Source organism: Dermacentor variabilis, chromosome 1 (assembly GCF_050947875.1).
Source record: "Dermacentor variabilis isolate Ectoservices chromosome 1, ASM5094787v1, whole genome shotgun sequence".
Taxonomy (NCBI): domain Eukaryota; kingdom Metazoa; phylum Arthropoda; class Arachnida; order Ixodida; family Ixodidae; genus Dermacentor; species Dermacentor variabilis.
In genome coordinates, this window is record NC_134568.1 from 30,746,386 (window position 1) to 30,766,419 (window position 20,034).

The following is a 20,034-nucleotide window of genomic DNA, read 5'->3' on the forward strand; positions in this document are numbered from 1 at the left end:
TTTCCGCTCCTCTTTCCGGCTCCTCTTTCCGGGACGCCTCTGACGTGATCGCTGCGCCGCAGCGCGTCTGGTGGGGAAGCGTCCACTGCGATGTGTGCCGTGCTGCTGGCGAGGAGTCATGCGTCTGCGTGGTGCTCTCAAGTGAGATAGAGGACGATCCCATCGAGGTGTCAGCCCCATGATCGCGTTCGCCTTCATGGCGCGTCGCGGTCCGGCTGTCCGTGCCGATCACGACGTTTGGCTCGCGTACATCGTTTCTCCCTCTGAGACACCGAGTTCTTTGGTTCGTTCCGCTTGCTCAGGCGCACGTTTCGTCTTTGTATGACTCAAGAGCATGCCGAGGGAATGAGTGGGCGGTGCGAACGGGGTGTATTAACGCTATCGCGTTCCGCTCTTGAAGGCGAAGCTTAAGCGTCCTCTAAGTTCTTTTTCGATATGAAAGTATAGTGACGTCATTCCCTGCTTCGTATGCTACATTTGCTGCTTGACGGCAACTGCAGCTTATGCAACCATAATCTTTACCAGGAAATGCATGTGACGAACGCTATGTACTTCGCATTGTTCGAACGCGCCTTATGATCCAGTATGTGGTTTTGATACTTGTTTTGTGCTTCTCTTTGAAACGAATACTGGGGCGTGTCGTGCGTGCGTAATTCCAATAGAGAAAGGGACTTTTCGCTCCAATTGGGGGAATGATTTTCTGTCGACCGAAACAAAGAAATCCCGGGATCCGAGTCATTATTATTGCATCTTTGCTGTAATAACAATCAATAATTGATCGATCGATCAGTCAGTCATTTATTTACCGCGCCTAGGAACAACCATAAAGTCTGAGTGCTGGCGTACCAATACACCACAACAACAATAACAAACTTTTTATTTATGTTCACATTGCACACTGTAGACCGAGGAATATTAGGCTGAATGTTTTTCGCAACACCTGACAAAGCCCCAGCCTCCCCTAGGTAGTTCAAGCACATGCGGTTGCAGCATAAGGTTTACAAAATGTTACACATAATGTTCGCATAGTCAGTAAGTGGAATTCAAACATGTTCCATGTCACACTTAATAATAACCAGTACAAAAATAACATCTACGAAGCTAAATACACTTCAGCAATGCGATGAATAATAATAATAATAAGAATAAGAATAATAATAATAATGACGGTGACGCTGCTGCTGATGATGATGATTATGGTAGTGGTGGTGGTGGTGATAAGTGGGGGATTGAAGCCGGCCGGGCATCAAAATTCCCATTAGGTGGCACATATGTTCAGGAGGCACTCGAAGGTTACTCGAGGAGACAGAGTAGCATTAACGTATAGTAGTGAGAACATGGATGAATTAAGTCTTATTTTTATCAGTAATTTGTGTGTCCTATTTGCTAAATACTGCATGGAATACTGCCGTTTAACTTGCGCAGATATTCTCGCCCATTCTCCACAGTAACCAATCAATCCTGGGGCATGAAAACAAAGGCAAGATGTTTAAAAGACAACGAATCTCCTCCTTGCACTAGTTTATTCGTCTAATCACATGCTCTAATGACGTTGCTGAAACCGACGGACATGAGAGACTGTTCATACCGTGTGTCTCAGTTAACATTAGTCAAGCTGTTCAGGGGAAAAAAATTAACCGACGATAGTGCTAATGCGAAATTTGAGCGCAGCTCTATACGTGTTTTTATTTCGTCATATATTGGCTGGCGTGGACAATCGGTCCCGTGCGGCACGTTGCAAACGGAGCAAAGTGTAAAGGCGCGCTCACACTAGCGGTAGACTTCCCGCAGCGGCACAGCGTCAACGTCGACGCTGCGTCGCAGCTCCTCGGAATGACGCTCACACTGCGCGCGTTTTCTCACTGCGGTTGTCTTGGAATGTAGAGAGAGGAGGCGTTGAGGGAGCACCCTAACGAGCAGAGAGAGAAGGGGATAGTCACGTGACACCAGAGAAGACTGGAACGCGCGCTGTTTTCCCGCGTCGTCGTCTTGATCGTCTGCTAGCTCTCCTCCCGTCGCCCTTTTTGTCACGAGGATGGCTGGTTCGAACGATGAGCTGTTGGCTACGGTAAACGTACTCATACTTGCTTGTTCGCTGCTTCTGCACCGTCGCCTCAAGTCTCATGTTCATGCTGTCAAAGCAACCGCCGAGTGTCCCGCAGCACGCGCGCAGCCTCCGTCTCCGCCGACGGGGTCACTGAACTGGGACCGACGTCATGGTTCACGGTCGGCCCCCATTGGCTATTCTCGTCAGCGGTGCGCGAAAAATAGCTACCGGACCCATCGCTCTGCGGGACAGCACAGCAGCCCGTCTGCGGGAGAAAAACCGGTTTGTGCGGGAAGCGGCGCACGGAAAACGTTCTGCGTTGCGCGTTTTCCCGCCACTGTGAACGCGCCTTAATGCCACTGCAGATCGCGAGAGCCTGCGCGTGGGTGACGCGTGGGCGCGATTCACAGAAGCCGCCGCTGACAAACATCCCAGACCACGCGCGCTGTTCTAGCACCCTCTCGTGGACACCGTCGCCGCACCACGCTTTTCTTCTCACCCTTTCGCCAAATCCTCCTCCGCTTTCCGCCTCATTGTTCCGCTGCACCCTCCTCTCCGCTTTCCTCCTCGCGCCTCTTCTCTCGCCCCTTTTTCCATTCCCCTTGCGCGCCGCGTTCGCTCTCATCTACGCCGGGAACGCTGACGCTTGTCGCTGGAATTGGCACCTAATAGCTGCGCTCCAAAAATAACATTTAAGAAACACGGTGCAAGATCCACTGATAAAACCTACAATGCTCGGTCATCACACTTCTGAAGACCGAACATCGTAGATCTTAAGATTGTATCCTGCACGTGGTTTTCTTAATACTCTTTTTTTTTCCTTGAATAGCTTGGCTAACGTTAGCTGTGACACCCTATGCAGACACCATGCGTCTTCTACAGTGCACCAAACAAGACCGATGATCACAGGAGGATAAAGAAGCAGTTGTGAACATTTGTCGAGCAATAGAATGTCTCTGCAGCCAACGTTTCTACAAAGCGCCTTCTCTTACTCGAGGTGAAGGCCTTGTCGAAATGTGGGCTCCGGAGACAATTCCTTGTTCAACTAATGTTGAGCGCTCGTAATTTCACAATGAGATACGCGAGCTGCATCGTCTCAGCGTGTGTCTTATGTCAGCTCTACAGCCGTCAAGAAAGCCTCGTCGCCATTACTGACATCGAACCCGTTTAATGTTTTCACGAATTCCCTCGGGGTTTGAATCAAGATAGCTTTGTGTCCAAGATCTAGCAAAGCGATGAATTTTTTTTTATGACATTGCTGTTGAAGTGATGGTTATTTGGCGCGCTAATGTTTAGAGAAACATTTTCACACGCGATTTAATATTCATCTGTGAAATCACAGGTCTCTGGAATGCGAACGTAAATGGCATGACTTCCGCTGTGTATTGCACATCGGTACGAGAATTCGCGTCCAAAATCTGCGTGCATTGACCGCCACACGATGGATCAGTTCTTTCTCTCTACAGCACCGGGCGGTTCCGGATCTGTCTGTGCGTCCACCTCATAATTGGAACGTGCCTGGTGAGAACTGTTAATATTTTGCAAAGCAACAAGACCACACTCGCATAAAACTCGCAACTAGCAATCAAAGTAGCTTGTAGGCGTAGTAACGTCCGTGTTGCAGTGTATTGAGCCTCTAGCACAAGCAATAAGTACTAGGCGACATTGCAGTGGGCGCGAGTGCAATGCCAGGGTCTTGGCAACAGACGGAAAGGTATATGACGCTCTGATTAATCGTGTGGTCGAATAGGAGAGCTGCCTAAAATAAATCGGCAGCGTGTTACACTCCTGTAACACTTGAAGGCGAAAGCCTGCTGTACACTTGGCAATGCATTAAGTTATCCGATAGGAGGGGTCAGGCTTCTTGCTAGACATAACGAGCTGCAGTGTGAAGTAAACGTATTGCGCCGTACGTCGATCTCCTCAACGACACATGCGAGCCCCTAATGCACTATCTAAACGCTATTTTGTTCTTTCTTTGGTTCTCTCTTTTTTTACGTCTTCTTTCCTTTTTTCGTTCTTTCTTTGTTCTTTCTTTGTTCTTTCGTTCGTTCTTTCTTTCGTTCTTTTTCTTTTTTTCTTCTTTCAAATTCAGCAATTGCATATTTGCTTGCTTACGGGGGTAGGAACCATTCCAGATTATGTTATTATTTTCGGGTATGAGCCATTGCAGATGTTGATATTTTCCTACCACTCGTCTACTTTTTTTTTGTATCCCTGCAGCAGACGCAGCTTTTTTCGGGTACGAGGCATTGCAACGAGCCACTTAAGGATTTCGCCTTAACACGTCACAGTTAGTTGCCAATTTTCTCGTCTGTTGCGTCTGCTAGAAATGCACGCGCTCCCGCTGATCGCATTTCAATAAATAGTGGTAATGCTGTAGTACCAGCAGTGCACGGTCATTCAGTGTCTGGCTCAAATGCTATCAGTGCTGTTGGCTTAGGAAGCTGACATTGTTAACAGAAAAGTGGAAAATATGCAAGTTGTTTCCAGCAGAGTATAGCTGTCGGATAAAGAAAAGTGTCTTCACAGACATATCTGCGGTCCTTTCTGATAATCACGTAAGCATTAATGCTCCTAAACGTGCAGTGAAATTAACGAAACTCACCATCGCATGGTGATATGTAAAAGGTGACAGGACTAGTTCCATTCATCAAGTTGTGAAAGCACTTTGTCCTGTAATAGACCAAAAAAAAAAGCATTTCTTAACGCTCCACTTGAGGGCTCGAAGAAGTCATTCGTGATGTTCACCGTGATCGAGGGACTGGTTTGGCAACAAACGCACGAGCAAAAAGCGCTAAGATCAATGTCTGTCATGTATATATATGTTGAATGCACTGTATTGTAATGGGAACATTAGTAAGGCTTCGATACACGAGGCTTCCCTGCCCGGTAGTCACCTATGAACATATAACTTTGTTGGCAGGAAAGCTGTAACAAATCAAATATAGGATTAAGTGATGGCAATGTAGCCAACTCGTTCAAACTATTGTAAAAGCTGCATGCGGTTCTCGAACGCCCCATTTACTCATGGCACTTTGACGTTTGCCTCAATGCTGGGAGGAACTACTGTGTAGCCTTCGGCGAGTTGTTTCTGTTTTGAGGTAAACCAGAGCGTACTAACGTAAGCAATGCAAACGGACCTTCAACGCACGCATCTCTTTTAGAAGCTTGATATGCTCGTCAGCATTTCCCTGTGTCCTCTTATAAATTACTTTCAGCTGGTTCACAATAACTGGATATGAAGGTCAGCTCCTACAACACGGGTGTCCTGTGGATCGTCACTGCTAACATTCTGTTACTATTTCTATTTGAAACGCAAACACAAGTGTACCGTCACCGCGCACGTCCCCACCGCGAAAGTTCTGCGTGCTAGGATACCTGGCATCAAACGACGGTGCGACAACACATGCCTGCCCCCTTTACTCTCCGGTTGAGTGAGGCCGCCCCTGACCTTCCCTGAAAAAAAATTCCTCGTTATGCCATTGCGCCAACGTGTATAAGGTGTACCCCGTAAGTTGAGTCAAACATTAAAAGTACGCAAATGCCACTAGCTGGGCAGAACCAAGGTGATGATGTTTGCCGTCGCTTGGGGGCAATCAGATTACTTTTTGATTCCTACTAATTACATAATTAGTATTATTAATTAATCAACTTCTCATATATTATAATTAGGTGAGAAGCGTCAATGAAAATATTTAGAGCAACATGAAAATCTCCCGATACAGCTTTCTGTTGCTCAATACGGGCTACATAAACGTGTTTTTCCAAGCATGAAAGAAGCCCGCGAATACATAAAAAATTGACGCGCGAATGCCCCCCCCCCCCAGGCCCTTCGCGTGTATTCGCGGGCTTCTCTCATGTTTGGAAAAACACTTTTATGTAGCACGTAGTGAGCAACAGAAGGCTGTATCGGGAGATTTTCATGTTGCTGTGCCATTTTCTCATTGACACGTTTCATCTGATTATAATAATTGATAAATGAATTATTTAATCAATTTATTAAAAATAATTATGTAATTGGGGAGAATGCAAACAATAATCATAGTATCTCCCAGCAACGGTTAACAACATTACCTTGATTCCGTCCAGCTCCTAATGTTTGGCTAAAGTTACGCGAGCCTCACGGTATACCATAAGATACATGCGTCCGACTACGATTCTCAACCCAGGGTTGCTTTCCGTCAGGATTTACTGCAGCAGCACGACAACTGTTGCCCCGGTGTTGCCCACGACAACTACAAGTACACCTCACAATTCCTGGAATTCTGAAGACCCGTCATTCCACAGTGGCTCTACGACAGTTGACATTGTCATTACTGAACGAGGCATATGAACAAAGAACGCGCCCTTACACCGATGCATCTGCCTGAGCCGCGAGATCCACAGGCGCTACAATCCTCCCGGCCTTACAAGTCACAATGAAGTTCAAGTTGTCCCACATAACGACCTATACGGCAACAGAACTTGCTGCCCTATGTGCTGCTGTTAATTATAACGCAGATGCAAAACCTCGAAAGAGGTTCGTTTTTTTTTTGCAATTCCAAGGCAGTGCTTCAGAGTCTGCAGTCAGCGTTAGAACGCAAGAGGCATGAACAACTGGTGTTTGAGACTAGAGAGGTTCTCCATCAAACCTAATAAACGGACGACATCATCTTCCCACGACTTCCGAGGCACTGTGGCATCGTCGGTAATGACCTTGCTGATGATGCCGCCCGATCAGCCCATAAAGACACCCTGACAGTTCATATACTCTTATCAAGGACAGACGCTGCGCGGGGTCTTCGTTCACTTGCTCAAACCAAGACTGAAACTTCGTGGAACAGCCTGATTTTCTTGAACCGTCGTCTCCACCGGCTTGATCCTACACTGAACTTGCAGATTCCATCGCACTTCTCCCGCCATCATGTGACTTTCTGTATCGCCTCTGCTCAGGGGTGGCTTTTACAAAAGCCTGCTTATTCCTTATTGGAACGTCCGAAACGCCTATCTGTGACTGATGAAACTGTGAAGAGACGATCGAGCACGTGTTGCGTTTTTGTAACCTTTATGACATCTAACGCGTCGTTCGTGGAAGTGTGTTAAACCGATTAGACAGCAGACAATTTTCCGAGACAAATATCCTTGGACCATGGCCCCATGTGTCGCAGGCTTACAAAGCGACGTGGACGTTGCTGCGATCCATGAAATCGACGGGCTTCAGTGAGCGGTTGTAGGCGTGAAGTGATGGACAACCGCATCTATTTACACTGATAGTAAATTCTTCCCTCCCTCTCCTTTGTTTCTTTTCTTCCCTCAAACCCGTTTCCCTTGTAGGGTAGCAAACCGGACGTGCGTCTGGTTGACCTCCCTACCTTTTCTTCCTCCTCCCCCTCCTCCTCCTGAACTCAACGTAAGAAAGACTTGCCTTAAGTGACTGAATTTGTCATTTAATTAGCTTGGTGCTTGTGCTTATTTTTTATTATATGCCTCGTTATGAAAGCATACATAATTGTTGTAGTAGCGTACCAAGAAAAAATGAAGATATAATTGTCTTTAGAGCTAGGAAGGCGACTTCGGACAACGTTTGTTCATACAGAATATGAATGTTCACTATACATTCTTGCTTAAGCATGATTAAGTAGGTTCTCACACTGATGAGGGATTTGCTTCACATTGATCAAGCAAAGACGCTTTTTCTGCATTAGATACAAGCTTTCGAAATCACACCCCCAACAAGCAAGCAAGGTTAGATTCGAGAGTTAATGGAAGAAATGTACTATAGCTTGAATTAACATTGTAACGTGCTTCTTCAATGAAGTTCGTTATGAATCAGTTTCGACGTATCCATGCTGGTTACGTACTTAGGTGAGCCTTCGAGACCCTGGTAGTACCAGGTAAAATTCGCAGTATTAGCCTCAAGGTCAAAACTTTCGCGCGTTGTTTTCAAGCACTTCTGGTTGGGATCGTCGATGGTGCTGTAGACGGCGACTGCGTCTTCAAATTGCATCACCGCCTGCAAAGACGAAAGGGGCGAAACAGAAACATGAGAGCACAAAGGGAAAACTAAATACCATGCGACACGTACGGCAAAATAGCGCTAACAGTAGGGCACTCAGGGTCACTCTTGCAAAACCTGTCTTTTTATTCGCCCTGTTGGTAGCGTTATTGCCCCAATGATCATTCAAGCGGTTGATTCTTATTTCAGCGACGCACCGATATTTCAGTCATGCGACTACAGGATTAACAAGCGCTGTCGTCATCTGCTCTGCCCCACTCAGTATGCTGTAAATAGTTTATATTGGCGTTTTTACAATCGATGTTGTGCCCCTTGTGTGTTTTCCACAAAAAACTTCAAAGAACCAGGGTGACCTGCATAGTACCACCGGACTTCAGAGGGTCTTTGCAGAATGCGTCTTAACTGCAGAAAGCTCAAAGATTACGCTAAAGAAAGCTCATATCTGCCTCAAACCTAGCACAAAGCTACATAAGAAGCGCAGGCGGGTTTCTCAGAAGCGAAGCTTCGCTGTTGAAGAAAAACTTACCCTGATTTATGCAAGCGGACTCTGGCTTTCAGTATAGGCTGGCACCATCGCCTTTATGGGGCAGTCGTACTAGAAAACTTAGCTAACCACAAGGCTGGAAGAATGGCACAGGCTGAATTATTCGACAACGTGAAGCACATAGAGAGAAAAAAAAGGAGGTTTTCAAATAAAAATTGGGGAGGTTTTCCCGGCGCCGCGACTAGTGCGATAAAATATGAAACGGTACCCAGAAAGTTCACCAAAATAGCACAGCCTATAGACTCGGACATATAAAAAACTGATCAGAGTATCTCGCTGAGACCATGCGCCACCGAGAAATATTATGAGCGCCTTCGGTGAGCCGGATGCACAGGCGGTACTGGTGCATGGTTAAAGTACACGCGCCACAGCTCGATACCTTATCGGTGATCTACAAGTACTTGTTGTGCGTGGACACTGGGTCAGTCAGGTGAGATGTAGCTATTTGCAGCAATACGATGCATGTAGGACACAGATCTCATTGCATGGACACCTCAATTTAAAACAAGAAGCACTTCAGGTTCCCAAGATTGAGACGAATACGGGGTATGCACGCACGACGGGGCCTCTAGAGAACACAGAACATGCACGTTTGATCATAAACTGCGACAAGGTTCTTGCTGCTACTTCCTGTGGCTTCAGTGCATAGTGAACTCCACGCGAAATAAGACACAAGAGATGATCCACGAACACTGGGAAAAAAGGCTATACGGCTTTCTCCACTTTGTGGTTTTCTGCAGAACGCGTCTTATTTAGCGAAGGCTCACTCCTCTGTGCCTTACGCAAAACACACTAATGCTGTTCCTCATTATAGCGCACACACTATGTGTCTTCAGCCCTTAGGTACGTACTTGGTCCTAAGCATTCCTAGGCTCGGATATGTTTGTGTGAGGCAAGATGCAACTGAGAGAAAAGGGTATTACAATTTTGCAAATTCTCGCTATCGTTTTGTTGTGAGGCAAGAATTGGCTAGGTCTCGATAGTCTGCCCCTACTCACGAAGAATACTCTACCCTGTCTGATGCAATGGTTCCTGTAGCAATTATCCTGATTTCTAAGAAATTTTTGAACACGAAGGTTTAAAAAAAGCAAGAAGTCCCGTAAGAAATCAAGATGTCAGCAACCGACAATTTTGTAATTTGTGAAAGAAATCTTAAATGTTCTGCGCGAGACGCACAATATAAATTCGCCAGGGAGACTTACGACTGCTTACGTGTGGGAATGCGATAGCATTATAGTCGCTTTGGTAAAATGTTTTTTTTTCTGCGCGTTCCTTGTTCGCGCGAGCTCTCGCCTGCGATTTAACTGCGCCTCGATAAGGCCAAATGAAAACGCGCCAAGCGTCTCATCGTGTTTGCTCGCCTGAGATGAGTTCATGACTCGAAGAACCGCTCAGCGCCATTCAATTGGACGTTAATGCTTTCTCCTTTTTTTTTTATACACTCACTTTATGCGCTCACGACCTGGGGCCACCTCCTACACATTGTCTGCGCCATGACGTACCCAACACCCGCCGTGGTTGCTCAGTGGCTATGGTGTTGGGCTGCTGAGCACGAGGTCGCGGGATCGAATCCTGACCACGGCGGCCGCATTTCGATGGGGGCGAAATGCGAAAACACCCGTGTGCTTAGATTTAGGTGCACGTTAAAGAACCCCAGGTGGTCAAAATTTTCGGAGTCCTCCACTACGGCGTGCCTCATAATCAGAAAGTGGTTTTGGCACGTAAAACCCCAAATATTATTATTATGACGTGCCCAACGAAGCACGCACTGGGCCAGACGTTTAGTCAGCCAGATGGTCCTGGCGTGACGTGCGCAAAACGCACGCACAAGGCCACATTTAGTCAACCAGAGCCGCTGTGACGTCAGGGAAGCGTGCTCGTCTCTTACACCGGAGGCCTGGGTTCGATTCGCGGCCAAACCGAAATTTACGTAATTTTCTTTTCAAAGCCATTACATTATCTTGTTTGCAGGAACCTCTCTATGAAAATTGACATCCATTCGAGTATTTTCTCACGTGGTTTTACTCTTTGCGTGCAGTCGGCCATTTTTGGTACCGTCATTTGGCCACGCCACCGACTAAAACGCCGCATTTTTGCGTAATGGGGCATATAATGCTTTAGCATTAAAAGAAAAGCAGGACAGGACAGAGCGCGCACTACGAATTTTATTTTATGAAACGACAGAAAGCCTTTATATGGACAACATAATCACATGCACCACCCGGATGCGCAAAAAAATAGACCACGAAATTGCCGCCACTGACACAAAATGTGCGCACTAACTTTGTTGGGGGCGGCAGTCTCATTGCCTAGTTTTGGTGCGTCCTGGTGGCGCATGTGATTATGTTGTCCGTATAGAGGCTTTCTGTCGTTTCATGAAATAAGGTTGGTAGCCTGCTCTCTGTCCTGGCCTCTTTTTATTCTTTCCTTGTGTATCTTGCACAGCATCGTTTATAATTCAAGTATGAACCAACTATTCCGCAAGAAAGTATTATTGTGAAAGAAAAATGACGTCGAAGGTCATTAAATGTCTATAAATTTTTCGTAAACGATTGTACTTTGCAACTGATTAAACCTATAAAAGTTTGTGCAGCATCATTGAAGCAGGCCACCTAAGCGCCCCCCCCCCCTTTCCTCCCTGCTCTGTCAGATGAATCTTGCTAAAAATTGTGTTCATTCCTTACTTAGTTTTTCGTAGTTGCAAATTTCGACTTTTTAAGTCCAATAAGCTCTCTGCAGTCTACTGAAGGAGTGAAATAATTACGATTCGTGTAGGAATTATTGGGCTACCATCGATCGATATCATCCCGTTTTATGGTGAACTGGTGGGTTGTTGACGCGTACTTATTTTCATAGGGGTTATAACTAATAGGAAACTATTATTCTGAATATATTAATTTTGATTATCGCTACCTCAATCATCACGACCTTAAGGCGTCGTTATATGCCTAGTAATTATCCCAGAAATTATGTCGATTTCTTTCGTTGTTGAGATGTAGTAAATAAAGGAAATGGTTGGAACAGCAGTAAAAGTGGGTCGACAAAAGTTCTCGTCAAGGAATTTCTATGAAGCTGCGTGATTCACTTTTTAGCTCTAGTAGCTCAGTAAAATGCAGTACGTTGGCACAATCGTCCATTTGATACATAAGCATACGCGTAGAATACAAGCCCGAGCACACAAATATAACTGCTGCAACATTAAACCCATCTATTTAACCTCCTATGAAGACCTAAGGGATTCCTAGCGACACAAATATATTATGGTGCGTTCTTATTACCAAACGGTTTCCCACGAACTTGAATATGTGGGTACGGTAAACACCTCCCAGCTTTGCTTAGGGAAAATAAATTATTTCCCTAAACATGGATAAAGTTAACCGCACTGGTCTTTATTGCATTGATTCTTCATCGTGGATGTCAACGCAATGTCATGGCATTAGGAATGTACTTCACAGTCGTTCTTCCATATCGGGGGCGACACGATGGTCTCACACAAAGGGGTATTCATTCTATAAAAGAGCGGTGCAACAAGATTAGTTCTCAATCAATATATCGGTATGATGAATCTGTGTTCAAGTAAGTGCCTCAAGTATTCTCTGCATTTCAATAAAGAGCTTTCTCTCTCTCTCTTCAAGTCAGAGCTCTGTTTTTCTTTTCGATTATCGCTTCTCGTTCATTAAAGAAAGGAGAAAACCTGGGGCCGAATACAAAAAACGTTTTGTTCGTAATGGTCGTTTGCCATTGGTTGGCCACTTTCATTGACTATAGTATCACGTTGTATTGACGGGGAAGAAAAACATTTCCGACGATTACGATACTCACTAATGGGAAATTTGAGCACAGCTGTATACGTGCTGTAATTTCGCTATACATTGAGGCAAATAACTTGTGGCCGAAATCCTCAAACAGACTGGCAGTGGGTCGGTGCCGTCAGCGCCTTTGCAGATGGAGGAGCAGTACAGGAACGCTGGCATGATGAGCGGCATCGGAGCCATCTGTGGAAGAAGACGATGACGAACGTGCGAGCTGAGGCATGCGCACGTTCGCGTGGTTACGCCGAGGGACGGCGATGCTCCACCCAGGAACGGGCGCCAAAGAGCTGCGCCAAGGTCGATTCAAATAGGTCGCGAAGCTTCGGACGAAAAGCGGTTCAGTACAAATTGTCACCGACATCAGCATGGGGGGTTATGGGAGCAGCGATTGAAGCGCGACTATGTTTGGAGGGAACAAACATTGGGAAGGAAAAACGCCTTTTTTAATTCAAACGAGACAGTTACATTCATTCAACGAAAATAAAATTCCTAGTCAATTTTATATATTCGTGACGAGTTAAAAAAATACAAGTTTAATTTATTATTAATAATAAATGCATTTCTTTTCAGCGCCTATCGGTACAGGGGGCGTTGACGCCACTATCACTCGCAATGCAATGCACGTCTTGAAATGGGCAGAAAGGCGCACTCGTATCACCTGTTGAAATACGCCCCCCTCACTGTTTGTGCTTTCTTGCTTGTAGAAGTTTGTCTGAATTTGGTGACGCGGGTAGCTTCATTGCTTCTTTATCTGTTCAGTCAAAAGTAGTGAGTTACGACCCCCAGATAATTGTGTAGTTTTTTTCGTGCGACTGCGCTGGCCGACGGGTTTGGCATCCAACAATAGGATCAGCACTCTACACCTAAAGCTTTCGTCGGCCTCCAAAGAAAGTATGTTCTTTGCAGGGATGTGATTTCGACAACCGTACGGCTGGCCTTTTCCTATATCGCTTTCCACGCTGAAATCTCGAAACGCCCATCAAGTCGAATGGCGGGGCCTTTGAATATATAGCTCCAAAGGAAAACAACAAAACAAATTTCGCGCCTTCGAAAACAAAATGACGTCACTTCTGCTTTTAACGGACATGGCGTCACATTATTTTTTCTTCCGCCGGAAGTGTTCCCACCACATACAGATGGCGCTAAGCTCCATGGACCGCCGATGGACCGCCATGTTTTGAACGTATGGGCTCCTATGGAAGCTTCGCTACCAGGTATATTTACCTTGGCTGCGCTCTAAAAATTCACGCGAAATTTGAGCGCAGCTTCATACGTGTTTTCCTTTCGAATATATTGGCTGGCGCGGCCAATCTGTCTCGTGCGGCACGTTGTAAACGGGGCAAAAGTATGGCGCGACTGCGTAGACGTATACTTATGACGTAGAGTGCGTGGGTGACGCGTGGGCGCGATTCATAGCAGCAGCCACAGACACACCTCTGCTTGCAGCGCTTTGTTTCCATATATGGTATAGGTGGCATCATCGGTGAACAGACCATGCGCTCTACTCTGGCGTCATTTCGCAGCCATCGTCGCCGCAGAGCCCGTCTTGCGCGGCACTACGCTTTACTTCTCATGATTTCGCTATACCCTCCTCCTCAGCTTTCCGTCTCATGGTTCCGCTGCACCCTCCTGCTTCGCTTTCCTCCTCGCGCTCTCTTCGCTATCGCCGTCTTTCATTCCCAGCTGCGCTCCGCGTTCGCTCTTCCATACTTTGCTGCGCTCGTTCGCTCGGTTACGGCGAGGATGCCGAGGGACGCTCGCCACAGAAACGTGCGCCCGAGAGCTGCGCTCTAAATATTCACCGACGATTACGGTACTCCCGAATGCGAAGTTTGAGTGCAGCTCTATATGTGTTTTCATTTCGCCATATATTGGCTGGCGTAGGGCCAATACTGTGAGCCACAAATTTAACTTTATTGGGTGAACTTGTGCCCACAAAAGCAAGTAACGCTCAAGGCACGACGATAGCGGTGTGCAGTCACCCATCGGCGAAAATCTGATTTCCGGGTCAAGCGTGGCGGCTATTTGTACATGATTCGTCGTAGATTCCTGTGTAATTGCTGTGCTCGCGTCTGTTCCAGAGTGTACGTTATTCGCGTTGCGCATGCATTGTGATTAGACAAGGTTCGGCGACCACATAGACAACAGACGGAATCGGCGACAGCATTTGAGTAAGTTCCGATACAGGAACACTATTCTTGCGCTGAGTGATAACTTTGCAACACTTAGGCCGGTGAAAAACGGTCACCGGTACAACATAACTAAAGAAATCAGGGTCAGCGGGAATTTCCTCTTACGAACAATTTGAGCGTAAGAGCTTTTACAGCGAAGCCGTATATGGCTAGTTGATTCGTCCGTCCGTCCGTCTGTCGCTTGTATGCCGAAAATTCCTCCCGCGCAACCCCATGCGCATGCACGAAAGAAAAAAACAGAGAAAGAGAGGCGCGCAATTGACTGCGCCAGTGGTGACGTCGTTCCTTTTCGTCGCAGCCGAGCGCGCGCGCAGCAGTTTCTATCGGGCTTCGATATGAGTAGGTCACGCGTCATACGTACTCCTGAGGAGCAGGCAGCTTTCGATCAGCAACGCCATGAGCAGAACCGGAAACGAGCCCGTCTATGTTGTGCCGTTGCTGCAGCCCGAGCACAAGAACAGGCTCGTGCAGCGGAGCGCAAGCAGCAACTGCGCACTCAGGATCTGGCAGCCTACCAGGTCGCCGTTTAATGAACCGTCGGGATTAGCCCAGTGATAAACAATCGGGCCGCACGTTTCAGCTTCGCCGGTTAACCATCTGTACGGAGCGCTTGGGCGGGGATTTTTATTAGTAATATTTGAAGTGAAAGATGAAACTAAATGCACGAAACCGGATGCACAGATAAAACTGCTCAAGAAAGCAGGGTCGAAAATATTCATGCAGCCGACAGAATTCGAACCTGTGCAGGGAGATGTCAATGGATTTCTAGTCCATCCCTTAACCACGTCTGTCGTTTGTTTTTCTTTATAACATGGGAGCAGAACTTATAGAAAATCAAAGCGCTACAGAAACTTAAGGTAGCTGAAAACACATTCAAAAGTCAAGGAAGCACGTGCAAGCATCCAATAATGAGTTCCAAGCACTCGGTCGTTTTTAAGAGAAGGAAAGAAGAGTAAAAAAAAAAACGACGCAGTCGACAGGATTCGAACCTGTGCGGGGAGACCCCAATGGATTTCTAGTCCATCGCCTTAACCGCTCGGCCACGACTGCCGCTGTCAAGCACCCACAACGCAGTTGTCACTACTCAGCGCAAAATCCGTTGTAGGTTGCTCCTCTTCTTTTTCTTGCGTGCGCTGAGATCACAAGTGAGAAGGGCCTTTGACTTCTGTTCGAAGAAGAAGCCAACATTATTTTATCACGAGTTTCTCGTCCGAGTATTCTTTCCATGAAAAATTTGTAAAAAAAAATCTTGGGTTTTACGTGCATAAACGTTGATCTTATGAGGCGCATCGTAGCGGGTGACACCAGATCAAATTTCACTGCCCGAGATTCTTTAACGTCCACGTAAATCTAAGGACACGAGCGTCATTGCAAAAAACCTGCACAGATTGCATCAACTGTGATGTGCTCTCGTTTTCTGCGTGTGCGTGACAACCTGCTTCTTTAGTTAGTAAGCAAATATTTACTGCAATTTATATAGCTCGTATAGAGAGATAAATAAAGCTTTAATAATATGCTGGAGATGTTAGCCTGGCTGATCGTCTGACGTACTATTCCAGGTGCTGGATGATAATTATGATATACATGGTGATAATATATACATATCACAGAACATACAGTCACAAACACACAGATATTCAATAAAAATATTGACAGTGTTTTGTTAAGGCTTGTGGCCGGCAAAGACATCAACAACGCTTTCGTAGCGCGTAACGCGCACGCGCTACTTTACCACGGGCCGAGAATGTGCCGCAGTTGAAAGCTCGAATGTCATTGCAGATGTATAGTGCCACCTTTAAAGACTCTCTCTGGTATGTCAAACCACTCCGCGAGCTATTAAAACTCACGCTTTGGTAAGTGCCCTGGTTACGCCCGTGAACTACCAAGTAGATGAAACACCCTGTCTCGAGTAGCTTTTACAGCTTCAATACGTTTGAACATGCTATAGGCACAGCCAATTCAAACACTGTTGCAGTAACACCACATTCGCAGCAAACAGACCCACATGCAATATCGTTCCACTCTTCCCGCTCTTTTCCGAGTGTTATCATCTTCGCATTTGGACTGCCGTCCTTCGCGTGTCTTCTCGTTTATCGCACGCTAGGCAAACCGCGTTCAGGTTGCACTAAGTGAAACAAGGGGTGTGCTGCTATTCTTCAGCCCTCAAAGGCGGAGGCGGGCTGATAGCGAAGGTAAAATACCCCTTAGAGAAAACTGATCCTATAAGTAACGACACAATGTTGGCATCGATTATGGCATTTTTATGTCTTGAGAAAACACTATTTTCCGACAGTCAACTGAAAAAACAATGAAGCACATAGCAGCGCAGGATGTTTCGGGTGTTGGTGTTGCCCACCGGCAGCAACAGTGCTTCAATCTCGCTAGATTCAGAGTGCAGCGTACTACGCGAGGCCACCAAACGTTCCTTCTGGCGCAGGCGTACGCAGTGCCTAGGCCTGGGCTGTGCATCAATGCGGTCCTCGAATAGGTTGGGCAAGTGCCCGTTCGGTGTGATGGAGAGAATCAACTGCCGACCGTCACAGCCGCAGTCATCGGCAGGTCTCACATGCGGCGCCACTAAGCTCGCTGGCTTACGACAACGGCGACGCCGCTTTGCATCGAATTCGAGGTCGATGCGGATGACTCACGTCATCCGCACGCAGCCTTCTGGCAAGACGAACGAAGTGCAGCAGCTTCGGCACCCGCTGGCGTTCTGCTGAACGGCGATCTGCTGCCTAGCGGCAAAGTCCACGCTGGCGAAGGCGAATAGCTGCTGGCACCCGTGGTCCATCTCCCGAGGTATGAATAGAACGGCTTGGGTCCATGCTGCTTCTCTGGCACATTTTGCAGCTAGGGTTAACCAAGTCCACAACTTAGACGGCGCCCGTTGTCAAGCACTGTCAAAGGAATGATGTCCGCGACGGCACCGTTTCCCGACGTGACGCAGTCGAATCAACGATGATCATGATGGTGGCGATTTACTTAATATGGCACACACCTAGAACGGGGGATTGGCCAATAAGCGACTGGTACATTTGCAACAAATTAAGGTTATGCAGAGAAATACAAGGCAATATAAGTGTTAAGGAATAAAAATAGCAGCAGCTGGGAACGTTGTTTTTGTTCTCGTCTTCTTCGAATAGCAAGTGCGAACAGAATGACTATGTCTGTCCTCTTGGCCGCGGAATGGCTGGAATTATTGAAAAAATCACTTCTAACAATATTTTTGTTACGTAACTATTTTGATTCAGTTTTTCAGCACTGCTCTCCACGCACTTCATCGAAATGCGCTCTTTAAATAACTTCATGTATAAGCCGCTCGGTAATCTGTAGATGAAGAAAACGAAACTTGCGCGTCCTTCGGCGCCACAATACGAATCACAAGATTATTTATTAGACATTATCAATTCATTGTGAGTACTGGCCCTGATTCCCACAGGTTAACAACAGTGTGGTGCCAAATTGGCTTGAACGCATGAAAAAGTGAATTATTGCTTCCTTTAAGGTGACCGCTTCAAAAATGTGCGCCAAACAGAGTAGCTTTTGACGTAGGGCTTGTTTGCCTGTTATCTCTGCACGTTACGAAAATCAGAGGTGGTGTTCAGGAATTGCAGACGCAAGCGCCGGTCAGCCTGGTGTCTAGTCGAATTGTCGCAAGCCACACAGTGACCCTGTCTCGCCGAAAGCTGGACGCATACAGCCTAAATCATTCTTTACTCTTTCACTCTGCGCTTCTGTGCATTTAACATGTGACAGTAAGCTCAGCCCCTTGCTGCTGTTGTTGTCCTCTTAACGTGTGGCTCATGCCCACTATGGGGCATCGGCTGTCGCTTCTGTCAGAACGTGTAGCACACTTAGTCCTTCTAAACTTCTCTCCCATATTATCCCGTCGTCTAAAGAGTTCGACAAGGCGATCGCAATACAGCTTCGCCTGCTGCACCGACCCACAGGTCCGTTACACCAAGGGAATCGCTCCAATTTTCGAGAAGTATACACAGATCAATTGTAAACAAACCGTATTGGTTGGTAACAACTTTATTTGCAGTCCTGCAGAGCTTTCGCCGACGGGGCCTTAGGTCTCTCACGTGAGGACGTTGAGGTGTTGCCTCGCCGCCGCCTCGCGGGCCTGCTTTGACGGCCCAGAGTTGGTCGCCGAGGCTGGGGCTGCACAATGAACGCAGTGGCCTACCGCGGCGCAAGGGTTCCGGAGTTAACACCGTGCGGGTTTTCGTTACAGTCCCAGAGAATGTGAGTTAAAGCGGCCTTATCAGTGTGGCAGACCTTACATACATTTTTCGGGTATGTACCGGGGTAGAGCCTGTGGTATTGCGCCGGATTAGGGTACGTGAGCGTCTGCCGTTGTCTGAGGGCCGCCGCCTGCGCCCTGTCCAACTTCTCGCTGCGCGGAGGGAAGCTACGACGGGCCAGGCAGAAGGCCTTGGCAATTTCGTTGTAGCTCGTCAAGCACTCTTTGGTGCTGTCCCAGGGACCTGCGACCGTTTGTCGCGAGTCGCAGAGACTCGCGACAAACGGTCAGAAACTTTGTCAAAGGATGGATCTCAAGGAGAGCGCGGTCCGGATCCTGAGCAATCGACAAGTCCAGCGGGAGGTAGATTTTCAAACCAGAATCCAGTGGTTTCCTGCGCACATGGGAGAAGTATCCGAGACACATCGCAACCGAAACGAGATGGCACACGCCAAGGCGCACAAGCTCGCGAACCGCGCCGGCGACCGTCGTCCATGAGACAATAAACCATGTGCCAAGAAATAATTTGGCCTGCGTTTTGAATGCGTCACGTTAAACGATCTTATCAGATACGGGGTCATGCAGTGGCTATCTAACAGATAAAAAAAGGCGAGACAAAAATGCTGCGTCAGTTCACCTTTAGGGCATGAAAAAAGCACTGTTGAAGCACGGACTCCAGTGACAACTATGCGTTGCCCAGCGCCGTCAGTTTATCGAGCAGTACGTATCCTTGCTGCCCACAAAAACATTAGTCCAACAAAGCATATATGTCTTCCAGTCCCTACCACTGCACTTCCATAGATGAGTATAAGAATAATTAGAAAAAAGAAAACTGCGGTCATCTGCTTTCCAGAATTTCGTGCTCAAAGCATAAGCGCTCCTTACAGATGCCTCTTATAGTCTTCGACATGTCTCCAACTGCTTTGAGCTAATTTTTCACAATCTCGGGATTGTTCTCGACATGTCTGAGATTAGAATTGATGCTGCCTGAAACTCTTGGATTCACTTCTGCAGCACTTCACAGCTCGTCGCTCCATCCGATATCTTTTTCAGATCGGCTAAATTTGTCTAACCATTACTCTGACTGACTGAAGCACTGACTGCTTCAGCCACAATGAATATTCAATGGCACATGCACTGCACTCTGTGTCGCGGTGCAATGGGTTGAGTGCCAGTCCCAGAAAGCCCCAGATGG

General features: G+C 47.0%; 1 protein-coding gene and 1 non-coding gene across 3 annotated transcripts in view; both read right to left on the bottom strand.

Moving 5' to 3' along the window:
• Window positions 1–20,034, bottom strand: part of LOC142576198 (uncharacterized) — a 42,247-nt gene that overhangs the window by 7,115 nt on the left and 15,098 nt on the right. For both annotated transcript variants that reach the window (XR_012826803.1, XM_075686219.1), the window contains exons 2-3: window positions 7,891–8,042; window positions 4,656–4,723 (exon numbers count right to left, since the gene is read on the bottom strand). Coding sequence is in view for 1 of the 2 variants with exons in the window: in XM_075686219.1 (XP_075542334.1) it covers window positions 4,656–4,723; window positions 7,891–8,042 (220 nt within the window). In the remaining variant the exon portion in view is untranslated. The remainder of the gene's footprint in view (window positions 1–4,655; window positions 4,724–7,890; window positions 8,043–20,034) is intronic.
• TRNAS-AGA (transfer RNA serine (anticodon AGA)) lies at window positions 15,562–15,643 on the bottom strand. The gene has a single exon. It is a non-coding gene; the product is annotated as a tRNA-Ser (tRNA).